This window comes from Oryzias melastigma, linkage group LG6 (genome assembly GCF_002922805.2).
Source record: "Oryzias melastigma strain HK-1 linkage group LG6, ASM292280v2, whole genome shotgun sequence".
In the NCBI taxonomy this organism is placed as follows: domain Eukaryota; kingdom Metazoa; phylum Chordata; class Actinopteri; order Beloniformes; family Adrianichthyidae; genus Oryzias; species Oryzias melastigma.
In genome coordinates, this window is record NC_050517.1 from 7,473,509 (window position 1) to 7,486,565 (window position 13,057).

General features: G+C 38.1%; 1 protein-coding gene across 4 annotated transcripts in view; it reads right to left on the reverse strand.

Moving 5' to 3' along the window:
• Positions 1-597: 597 nt before the first annotated feature.
• si:ch211-266k8.4 (TBC1 domain family member 10A) overlaps positions 598-13,057 on the reverse strand; it is a 55,434-nt gene continuing 42,974 nt past the window's right edge. For 3 of the 4 annotated variants that reach the window (XM_024264243.2, XM_024264242.2, XM_024264247.2), the window contains one exon: positions 1,061-1,321. In XM_024264243.2, the coding sequence (XP_024120011.1) occupies positions 1,255-1,321 (67 nt within the window). In that variant the 3' untranslated portion in view covers positions 1,061-1,254. Of the gene's footprint in view, positions 1,011-1,060; positions 1,322-13,057 lie in introns of those variants that run through there. The other variant, XM_024264244.2, reaches the window with a different exon arrangement.

A 13,057-nucleotide genomic window follows, 5' to 3' on the forward strand; every position in this document is an offset into this window, starting at 1 on the left:
GCGCTCACCCAGAATCCAGTCGAGTGTGTTTTCTGTCTTGGCACAGATTGATACTAAATCACGGCTTCACGGTCGTCACACAAAACCAGCAGACATCACCGTGGAGACGTGTGGATTTACAGGTGATTTGGAGCTTTTCCACCTTCTAGAACATAAAGGAGGACTGAAGCCCGTTTGTGATTCAACAGATCATTTACTAATGAAAAAAATCAACAGATTAATAAAAAAGGTTTAGCAAATCCAGAAACAAAAAAGAATCCATGAAGACAAAAGGTTTTTAAAAACACATGTAGGATTTATGTGACTTAAACGTTCTTACATTTATTAAACCATCAAACTTGGTTTTCTCTTTTAAATGCCAAGGACTGCTTTATTATGTATTTAACGGGAAATTTGTTGAATTAAAAATCCTATCTAGTAATTTTTATCTTAATGCTGATCCTCAAAAAGCTGTTATTGCTTCAAAGACCTTTAGAAATCCTCCAGATTTATTAGCCTGAGGGAAAGTTTTTGGCTTTACTATGAGAGGAAAACAAGCCGACATCCCAGAATTCAACTTGTGTTTCTTAAATGTGTCTCACAGTACATTTATGATGAATTCGTCATTGCAGTTTGTCATTATGAAAGCACAAATGACTCTCCACCATCTTCTGAACAAAGACTGCAGAGAAGGATCTTCTAGACTCTGCAGGAGCGGCAACAGAAGTCATAGTTATAACTTTGTGCGTCATCAAACTTTTTATTTCCAGTTTCAAACACAGAATTCTGGTCTCAAAGCAGCTCCTGCTGATACCTCCACATGCCGACCGTAGATGTGCAGAGTCTGCAGACACCTAACAGACAAGACCCCAGTGACCCAGTTTAAGCAGACTTGTCCACGCAGCCGCATAGATCAGACCGACAGCGAGCTGCACGTCCTCTCTGTGGAGAGTTTGATTGAAGCTCCTACTGGGATGAAAAGCCCCTCCTCGGTGGGATCTGACATCTTTGCATGTCCAATTTAAGAAAAGCTGCAGAAAAGGTACAAACACACTCATAAATCACTGAGATGACTCCAAGGAAAGCAAGATCAATATTTTATTTGTAGCTACAACGCAGGAGCACGAAAGCCTGAAAGAGGGAACAGAAAAAGCCTTTTTTAAGTAGATTTGTGAGTTTCTATTCAAAAACAGGCAGTTTAAAACCATAAAGGAATAAAAAAAACACACGACACTCTGCACTGTTGTAGTGTCTAACAATCACATTCATGAACCCTCAGATCAGCTGAGACTCTCTGGTATTCCCGACCGGAATGCTGCTCTGATGACGGAGAGACAGCTCTCTGAAAGAACAAAAAGGAAAAGATTTGACAAATCAAGACCACATTCACAAAAACTCAAATACACGATTAGAACAACAAAGATCACACAGTCAGTCATCAGTCATTTTTTTGAAAATATAAACAGTATGGGCTGGTATATATTAATGTAATATAGACTTGTAAAAACAAAAAAGAAAAAGAAGAGGAAGATCAAAAAAGGAACATGAAGTACCATTAAAATCACAATGTTGCTAAAAGTCAGCTGAAGAAAAAGATAGCAAACATAAAGGAACTGCTGTTTATTGTGAGGCTCAAACTCACATTTCCTGCATGAGAAAAAGTGCAAGAGAACTAGCTATTAGGTTGGGGAGACAACTAGAGCTTGTGAAGTGTTTTAGCCCTTCTATGCAAGCTTAAGGACGTTTTCAATGCCTGCATGTAACGATAAAATGGTGCTTTGAACAGACTACAACAGCGTTTTGGACGCGCAATTTGTACGCGATAAAACTGCTTTTTACAGCCATTTTGGGACAACTTCACACTATGATAGCACAGACTAAACAGCCATTTTCTGACCGTAACTATCATAGTTCTCAGGGTCAGTGAATGCACTGGGACGGAAGTTACCACCATCATCGATTTTGATTGGTCCTTTGTTAGCCCCGCCCCAACAAGTCAAAAGTTTTGAAACTGAAATGTTCAGATTCTAAACCCAAAAATAGTTGAAACTGAAAAAAAAGATTTAACATGGAAATTCTGAGTTTTGAAACCTAAAAAACAGAACATTTGAAGCTGAAAATAATTGAGTTTATTTTAGAATAGTAAAAGGTTTTTACCTTTTTTAGGCCAAAGACCAAAATTTTTCTCAATTTGCTCTATTTGTGTTTCAAATAATATTGGCCCCAACTTAGCTCCATAAAAAAGGATTTGATGTATTTTAATCATTTAAAGTAAACAAGAGAATTGGGATACAAATGTAAATGTGTTCAATAGTTTCATACTCCTCTTTTTGTTTCTGTTAGTGACTTTGTTCAAATGATCCTTTTTGAGCTCCTTCTCTGCAGAAATGAGAAAAACTTTCCCACATGTGACTGTTTTTTTTTGTCCTTTGGTGTTTTTTTGTGGTTGTCAGACAGCTTTCACCCCACGGAGAGCTCCTCTGCTGGATTAAAACATCAGAATGAGCGAGAAACTGTTCCAGACAGAAGTAGAGACGCCGTCTGTGGGAAAATGCTTTTCTCCGGGCTGCTCGAGTCGCTGTCGTTTGTCTCGATTGTGTTTCTGTCAGAGTGAGAAGAGATTAGTCTGAGCAGGTTAGCTATGGTAGCTTTAGCCGCATGTGGTTGGAGACAGGCGGCAGCCGCTGACGGAGAATGAAACAGCCGGTAAACGTCGTCCAGTCAAACTCCAGCTGATGGTTCTCCAGTCCTCACACCATCGTCACTGAGACAGAGTTTCTTTCTGTTCCGTTAATCTTGTCTTTTTGTATTTATGATGAAGGCCATTTGTTTGCTACATTTTAGACCAATTAAACTGGTAGTTTTATGAAAGTTGAAGCCAACATGATGCTGGACTTGAGGTTTTTTGACATGTTACAGTTTGTAAAATTCTTCTAACTGCACATGTTCAAACTCTGAGGTCCTCCTCTGGTTCTTCTGCACTTTTCCTTCAATAGAAACTCTACTTCCCTCTTTAATCTGCATCAACCGCACTAGCATCAAGAAGTGCAGCTCTTTCCTGCCAACACTTTTGCTTTTGGCAATCTGATGGCTGTAATATAGAGCAGTAGCTGCTATGGGGTGGGTGTGTGTGTGTGTGGGGGGGGGGCAGTCTGCTATTAGAATCCAACAAAGAGGAACCGATTATTATTTTATTTGGGATTGGGACAGACATTCATTTTCTACATCAATGAGTCTTAAATAAACTCAGCGGTTCACCCCGAAAGTCCTGCTGTCAGGATAGGCGAGCGGTTTAGAGAGGACAGACACGCCTCCACCTGAGAGCAGGTTACAGCCGGGCAGAACACCTGACATCCAGCTGGATCAAACCTCTCCAAAAAACGTCCTTATTTTTCACGAAACAAAAAGGAAAATTTATGAGAAAAAATGAAAAGATGCAAAAAAAAAAAAAGAAAAACAGAATTCCAGGAAAAATATCAAATGGACAGCAGTGCTCTTAGGAGAGAAATTCTTACTTTTTGGGCGGTCTGAAGAACATCCGCATACGAAAGGTCTCATCATGGAGCTGGGAGGTCTACGACCTTCTATCAACAGAAACTGTTCATATATGTGACCCAAAGTAGTCTGTGAATTTCACCTGGATTATTTCTGTATTTTTATTCAAAAACATGTTGATTAGTTTGTTGACAAATTTTATTCTTGTTGTTTTTATAAAATTACACCTAAAACTTTCATTCTGTTTTAAAAACAGTTTGTTGAACATTTTTGGGGTTTCCACAGCAAAATGAAACCCATTTTTCCAGACAGAATGTTTTGTTTTTGCATGATTTTATGTTTAGTGTGTGAATATAACATGAAAAATGACTAAATAAAGGTAGTGTCACATAGGAGAGGTTGTGCTGATTAAAATGATACCTTATAAACAGGTAGTCTTTCAAATTAAAATACAGACCAAAACGGAGTTTTAGGCCCTCGGATAAAAAGTGTTAAAATAAACATTCTAAATGTAAAATTTTGTGTGTGATTTCATATTGTGATTATCTGCAGATAATAAGTGATTAGCAAATACTGTAAAAAAAAAAAATGCGATGAATCGCGATTAATATTTTCCAGGATTGCGATTAATTAGTTTAAATTTTTTGAATCGATTCCCGGCCCTAAATTCTAGTAGGCAATGCAAGTTTATTTTTGGAGCACATTACAGAGAGAATCAATTATGTATCAGATTTCTGCATCTCATTTCATTATTTTGATTTCCTTTTTAACCCCATCAAACCACTTTGGTTCCAAATGTTCTTTAAAAGAGCAAATATAGTACGCAAAAACATGTGAAATATTTTATTTATGGCTGGAAATGAATGCAGTCATCAAAGGGTTATATTTTTTCAAGGACATGTTAGGGGAAAAGGGCTTTTTACAGCTCCATCCTCATGGAATATGTTGCAAAAAGGACATGACATTTTAGGATCTTATCTCCATAAATTATTTTAAATATAGATTACAAGCACTTCTTTAAATTCTACATTTTTAAACAATTTATAAATAATTTAATCAGCATTGTAATGCTAATATTATTAACATTTGCTGTATTTTTGTTGGCAGCGTAATACAAAAATATATTCTAAAAAAGCAGTTGAATTTGAGACACTTTTAGCTGTTATAACATTTGTTGAAATATTTACAATAAATTAACTATATTTTCCAACTTTACTTTTGCTTGTTTGTCTTTACCATTTAACTTTTCTATTCACTATTTTTGTCATATTTCATTTGAATTTCTTTGGATAATTAAAAAGTAGGTAAATTACTGAAACATTTTAGAAACTATGTCAGCTCCGGACATTTTATTTTTATGAAGCAAACTTCAGAGGTTAGCTTTAGCTGGCAGCGCTCTCATGACATCGATAGGAATTTTTCAGATTAAGAGCAGTTTTGAGCAGGAAGTTGTTGCTTCCGCCATCATCTGTGAAACGAAAGATCTCTTCCTTCATGGTGGTGAACTTCACCTGTTGGATAGTCGGTACTTGAAGACTCGGGGGTGTCCTCTGTGTATTGTACAGTAATGAACAGGTCTTATCCAGGTACCATCAGTCAGGTGGTCTGAGCTCAGGTTCCTTCTGCGTCTTAGAGGCTGCGTGGCAGAATGCACACAGCGGAGAAGGAGGAAAATACCTACATGACTCAAGTGAAGATGTAAAAATCTTAAAGTGATGCAAACACAGAAAACCCGGCAGAAAAACGTCTCCTTTAGCAAACAGCCTCCATAAATAATGTATGTTCAGGAGCAAAATGAGGGACAAAGGAGAGGCGCACAGACAGCCCCAGTAAAGACATTTTCTGCTGTGACTCAGCCAGTGGGCTCAGTTACTCAGCTCTTTCTGACCCTTCAGAACAGAGACACCCGACACCAGCGCCCCGGACAGTCCTGAGAGCCACAAGCTTGGCGCAAGTCACTGGAAACTGCTTTTTCAATAACAAAGTGACTTCTAAAAGTGCTCACAAAGTTTAAGATTGACCTTTAGACTGTTGAAGATCTGATTAAACCCACACCAAGAAATACTAATCCTTACATTTTCCTTTCTTCACATCTAAAACTATTTCTCAAGTTTAAACATTTTTAGATCAAAATCCCTGCAGTAGAGCCAAAGCTCTTAACATTAGAGTTTGATATTTTAAATATGTCATCATCATCACACTCCCACCTCCATGTCGGACTGTCACTTCAAGTCCTGATCTTTGTGAACCCACATTTTCCCACATCTTCCAGTAGATTCTGAAGGGGAAAAGCGGCACAATCCACTGGAATGATGGTGTTAACGGTTGATAAGTTACAGTATGTTAAAGAACACAAACACTGGAGCTCCGGTGTTAAAGGGTTAAGATGTGAGATCATTTCAGTAAAAAAGAAGCCGACTTCACTCACAATCGGCACACTGTATGCTAAGGAGACAATAGGTGGAGGTGAGGGCTGAACTCAAGCACAGGTGACAGCAGGAAGGAAGAGGGAGATAAGGAAGCCAAAAAAGAAGGAAAAAAAAGAAACAAAACGGCCCTTCATTGAGTTTCCTGTGGGAAAGCAAAAACAGTCTCTCTTTCTGGTGCTCTGTCAAAGCTCCCTTCCCTACCTGTCTGCTTGCTTAGCCAAAATACACCAATCTGACAACTCACTGGCAATTTCTGCCCTTCACAAGCTGAGACAAAGGAGTCACAGACCAGCAGAGTTTACAGCCCCGCTGCTCCCTCATCCTGTGCTCAGCAGATGTTCACACTAAGGCGGCACAGATAGGATCTGAGATATGGCTGATGGGAAGTTACTGAAGAACTCTAGCATGACAGTTTATCTAAAGCAGGGGTGTCAAACTCAATCGCACAGGGGGGAAAATCCAAAACACACCTTAGGTCATGGACCGAACAGGATAAACATTTTTTGAACACTCTAAAACTACATTTTTAAAACTGTAAGTTTTTAACATAACTATGAACTAGAAATACAGCATTACCTGTGATAATGCTAGTGTAAAAGCTGTAGGATGAATTTGGCTGCTAAAGATGCTAGTGCTGATAGCTGAAGATGCTGAAACTGATAGCAAAAACACAGAAGCTGATAGCTGGAAACGCTGAAGCTGATAGCCAGCTAAAATATCAACTAAATGCTAAATTGGCCAAAAAAAACACAATAATAAACCTTTGGTTAGACAAAACAGCTAGCATGTAGTTGAATAAAATAGCTAAACTTTAAAATAGGTTAAAAAACAGAAAAACCCTAAATTAGCCAAAGCAGCTAGTGTGTAAATGTTAGCTCAACTCCAAAACAGCCTGAAAAACAACAAAAAATCCTAAATTAGCTAAAACAGCAAGAATGTACCTGAAATATTCACTAAACTCCAAAAAGCCTAAAAAACGGAACAACAAAAAATAATTAAAACAGCTAGCGTGTAGCTGAAATATTAGCTAAACACAAAAAACTCCTTAAAAATCTTAGTAAATGCCAAAATAGACCAAAAAGCTAGCAGAATGATAATTTTTAAGTTTACAACTGTAACTTTTTAACATAATTATGAATAATAAAAATACAGGAATATTATTCAAGAAAAAAATAAACTTAAACCTTAGATAATTTTTAATATCTTACTCTCTATAAAAACATATTTTGTCAAAATTATTACGTTAGAAATAAACGCAAGATAACATTGGACTATTAATAACAATAAAATAAAATGATCTAGAGGGCCCGATCCGGCCCCCGGGCCTTGACACATGTGACATCTGATGTTCCTCACATGCACATTTCTGAGTGCAAGTTGTACTCAAGTACTCAAGTTGTACTCGAGTACTCAATGTTGATGATTTTGGCTATGCTAACCACACAAGCTCGGTTCAAACTGGCATAAAAGACAATACATGCTACATTTTTATTTGATTTGGTTTGTTTTTACACATCACTCTCACAATCTACTCCAAAAGTATAAACCTGTGCCCCCCTGAACCCCTACTGTAGGTGGCAATGGGGTATATGCAGGACCTACTTCCGGTTGGTTCAGTGGGCTATTGTTTATGTGGAAATAGTGGAGTATTTGGACTTTAAAAGATGTTTTTTGGAGCTACCAGGAGTCACTATAACGATGTTAGGCGCATTGTTCATTTTTCTAGCAAAATACTTTAAAATAAAATGCAAAAAGGATTTAAATTGTATTTGTCGTCTTAAATAGCAAACTTCAAAGGTAATGGTATTTGCACGTATGGAAATTCCTGTTTGCGTCATGGAATAGGTGCAGCCAAGATGCAGATTCCTGCATTGTTTCACATATTTTATGTGAATCTAAAGCTAAATGTTGTTACTGGTCGCAGTACTTAATTAAGTCCCACTAGCTATCACACACCTGTAGATGCATCTGCGATCAGGAACCATTTGGAGCATTAACACGAACCGGAACCGTAGTCCTAACCTTAACTTTTCCTCCAGGTCCGTGCAGCCAAGAAAAAAAGTTCAGAACTGACTGCAGTATTTTGAATCAGGCTCCAGTATCTCATTTGGGCTAATGCTAACTAGCATGAAAGACGCGTCTAACTAACACTGTCTTTATCTTTATGCCCCGTTAGTTGTGTTTCAGCTACTCCACAGCCGAGTGTTTCTAAACCTGTGTTAATATAATTTTCAGTGTCAGGTAGAAGCAGTCTGAGACGCGATTCCTTTCCTAAACGTCTTGACACAGGTGAAGCTGCCAGTTAGCCGACACTGATATCGCTCCATGAAGAAGGCGAAAGCTCCTCATCATCAGCTGAGAGTAGGATCAGTAATCCGAAAGTCACTTCAAAGTTTGTTAACACATAAAGGTTCTGTTGAACAGGTTTTAAATGTTCTAACAGAGCTATGTTTCATCCACAGAAGTCATTTGATCATACAGTACATAATAGTGGTTTGTGAGCACTGAGTGATTTGGTGTTTCAGGAAGGAAAACTTTGCCTTTTTGGATGTCATTGTGTAAACACATAATGACAAACTCACATACTATGTTAGAAATAACGAAAATAAACCAATACCAGGGGAAGTACACAGAGATTTGCTAAGTCCACTAATATAGTTAGCCACAACCGGAAGCAAATAAGCGGTTTTATTCGAAACCGGAAATACGTCACACAGCTGAGTCCATATGAGTCCATATGCCCTTCTTCCCCTCTTGGCTCCTCCCTTTAGGGGTCACCAATGCAAATCCTCCATCTATATTTTCCTCTGGATTCTGGCCGCAAACATCAACCACTATCAGAATGTGGATGATGACATCCTTGAACCCTCTTCTCTGGTCTTCTTCTATGCCTCTTTCCTAATTCTTACTGACAAAAAGGGCTTGTAGATGTGTAGTACAAAAAGTATCAAAGCTAAAATTGTATTAAAATTTTTACTATAGTCCGTCTTTAGAAAAAAAAGCATTTGAAGGTTTGGTTTGGTTGAAGTGCAGATGTTTGTAACATGAGATGTTTTGTAATTGACGCTATGGTGGTATGGTTTTATAAAATTATTCAAATTGTCAAGTGTAAATTTGCTGCTTTAAGTCTGTCATTTAGGATTGAAAGTATCAGTGGATTATACAAAACCCTTTTCACACTGTGTTGTTTTAACTTCTCAGAGGGTCAGCCTCAAAGCACTCACACAGGACTGTAAATGAATGAATTACAGCCACAACTTGCTGGTTTTATAGAAAGGTAAACACAAGCTAACAAGTGCAAATGTTTAAGCAATGGAGGCATGAATGCACCACACCTCTGTGACCTTCCAGAAGAGAAATAAAAGAGCTGATTGAGCATGAAGTTCTGTTCGGAGCACTTTTCATTTTTCATCAAGTGTCACTGCCTTTTGAAAACAGGACAAAGCATCAGATTTGAGATATGACCTGGAAACACGTCACATCCTGTGACCCTCGTTCAACGACAGATCTGTGAATAGAAAAGGTGAGATTTAAGCTAACACTTTCAAACACATACTGTTAATAAAGGGCAATGCCACGAATGTGGATGCTCAGGAAATGGTGCTGTGTGCACAGATTAATACAGAATTAAGGATTCATTTGTTTTGAGTTTTACATTTATTATTCCTGGACTGTTGGTGGATCTGTCAGCTTTTTGACACGAGTATGTCAATTTGTAAAAATACTATTAAAGCATCTTTTAAATGAATATGACCTAGTTCTGGTGCTCAAGGATATTATTCTGTACAGCAAGTGTCAAAGTCTAGGCCTGAAGGCCAGATCCGGCCCTCTAGATCATTTTAGTTTATCGTTTTTAATGGGCCAATGTTAACTTGTGCTTATTTTTAACTTGTATAATTTTGACAAAATATATTTTTATGGAGATTAAAATATGTAAGGGATAATACCCGACGAAGTGTGTATTGTGAGAAAGAGGCCTGAACCTTCACGGAAGACGGTTGCTTCCGCGAAGTGCGTAAATTTTTACAGCTACATGCTATATATTTTGGCTAACCTAAGTTTTTTTTAGGCTAATTTGGCATTTAGCTAATATTTTAGTGGCTATGAGCTTCAGTGTTTTCAGCTATCAATTTCAGCATCTTCAGCGGCCAAATCCAGCTTACAGCATTCACACTAGCATTATCACAGGGAATACTATACATCTAGTTCATAATTATGCTAAAAAATTACGTTTTTAAAGCTTTAAAATTTTTGTTTTAGAGTGTTTAATAAATGTTTATCCTCTCCTTCCTGTGGCCTAAGGTGTGTTTTGGATTTTAGTCCCCTGTGTGATTGAGTTCGACTCCCCTGCTGTACAGAAAACTACAGACTTACATACTGCTCTATGCTGCCTCAACTGTACAGCTTAATTTCAAAGAGAAAAAAACACATTTATGACCTCAACCTACAAAACGTCTTTGTTAACCTAGCAGAGAAAGTCTTTTTTAAATTGTGAAATGCTGCAGATTCTTCAGTTCGATCACTGACAAGAGTTCAGTTTTGGTCCTGGTCTGATCCAGAGTTGGTTCACTCCGACAGCCCTCCTGGTTTGGCAGCTGTGAAAGCTCACCTGAACTCTGGTGAAACCCAAAGAAAAGAACTGTGGTTCACTTTGTATGAATATTTTTGACAATAAGAACCATCTAACTTACAGAACATACAGTAACTACCAAAATCTCTTTTCACAAGTTAAAAAAGTATGAAATAACATCGTAGAAGCAGCCAAAACACTGCTATTTAAAAGCTGTCACACGTTTTTTTCCCTTTTCAAGCTTAGGTTGGTTTATAAAACTAGAACTAGTAAAACTGAAGTGTCATAACAATGTGTGCGGTGCAGAAGCAGCAGTTTCTTTTCAGAGTTTAGGTGAGGCTAAGATATATTAACCTTAGCTATCGGGTTTCCAGTCACGACTCGGGTTCAGGTTTGTGTGGTTTCTTCTGCCCCAAGACCTCTTCTGTGTTTGCTCCTGAAAGTGGTCAAGAAGCCACTCAGGTGCGGGGTATCCCTGTGACTCCATTCTCCCACTCATATGTGATCCTCCCTGTGTCATCATTCACACAGTTAAACCTCCAGCAGCTGAAACAGCCGGTAGGCGCTGAGCATCTGGAGCGGCTCATGAATGATTTAGAGCTTTTATGCTGAAGGATCAGTAATTAACATAACACGGGTCACATTCCATCAGATTGGATGAAACGACGTTAAGTCAATGAATGTTAAAACATTGATCAATAATGACACAGATCATCATGAGGTTCAACAACTGACAACACTCGTTATCGGCCTTTTTACTTAGGAGAACCAAACTGTTGTTGAACGCAGATCTGTTTGAGCTGCTGCACCAGCCGTCAATAGTCTCAATTTAATTTTTCCTTACAGAGAAAAATACATTATTATTACATGCAGTCTGATCTAGTTTATAGTGAACTGTACCCCACATGAATAGTTTAAAGTTGTTAAAACACGCAGTTGTTGGAGAGATGGAACATTTCACAATCCTATTTTTAATTCATAAAAAGTGCTAATAAATTATGTTAACTAAATGGAAAAACATGATACCAACATCATGTCCAAAGGAAGGCATGCAACTTTGTTTGCCTGCACTAACTTGAGGATAGATGGTGTTCTCCTCGGAGTGAGAACATAATGTATATTTCATAGGAGAACTCTTAAAAACCTCATGAAAGGAAAAACTTGAATGAACTTAGTAGACTTCAGAAACAGAGAAATAGGGATGAGAACTTCTTTGCTCAATGTATGCTGGTTGTGGGGGTTTGTGACTGTGGCGAGAAATAACTCTATTTGTGCGTGGGTAATTCTTGATTTATGCGTAATTTAGGATTTGTGTATAGCTTTGGACTTGTGCGTGCCAGAAAAAGGTTGAGACTACTGCAATAAAGCATTGATATTCTATCAAATATTGATAAAAACGATCTTGTTAGAGGATACCACCATCATTGAAAGAAAAAAGCTTTTAAAGTTTAGTACAGCCGTGGATCCAAATGACCTTCAAACACTGATGAAGACTCTGGATGAAGATGTTGAACCTTACAAACCCTCTTTTTGTGAACTAAAAGACAAAAATCTAGGAAAGTAGTATGTGGTTTAACCATCAGCTGGGTCTCACAATTTAGTCTATTACCATCTACCTGACAGACTTAGAAAAAGTGCTCGTCTGTTTGTTTGAAGCAGTTTCTACGGTTTAAACAGGATCAGGTGTAGATGTGTGTGTTTGATCATCCACTCTGTTTTACGTAACAACACTTCCATGCATGCAGTGCCCTTCATAATGTCAGGGGACATGTTTGTTTGTGTTACGGGCAGAAAAATCCGGATTTCTCCACTTCATGAGGCATGAAGCACTCAGACCCTGGTCGATCAGTCGGCACATGTACATCAAACGTGTACACAAACAGACTTCCCCGGCGGGGGGAGATGAGAGGTGAGTACAGGATGCCACAGTGGCTCCCACACTCCTGAACACACGACCGACAACACTGGAGGATCAGATGACAAGATCAGCCCACACACTTTTCTACATGAACCCTTCTGGCAGACAGTGGGGTCACAGGTGCTCTGCTGTGATAATATGGTTAACTTTGGCTCCAGTTTGTTTATTTTCTTATTATTTCACCTGAACAGGAAACTCTCAAAATAATAACATGCAGACACAAATTCTTCTCCTGGTAGAATAAGGAGTTCTTGATTAACTAAAAGACATTTTGGTTTTAAAATGGAAAATAAAATATTTTCTGCGCTTAAGAGCCGTATCACCTTATGCATGAATTTATTCTTGGGTGAACGTGTTTTAGTTTTGGACTGCGTTTCCTTTTACATGTTACAAACAAAGTTGGGAGTAACAGGTATTGGGAATACGCTAACATGTAGCTTAAGGGTGCCGTCCCAAAGGGATCAATAAGTCTGAGTCTAAGTCTAAGTCCAAGTCTAAGTAAACTGAATTTGGCTGCTGAAGATGCTGAAATTGATATCTAAAAACACTGAAGTTAATAGCTGAAAACGCTGAAACTGATAGCCAGCTAAAATGTTAGTTAATGACAAATTATCTAAAAAAAAAAAAAAAACTCAATTAGCCAAAATAGCTAGCATGTAGCTGAAA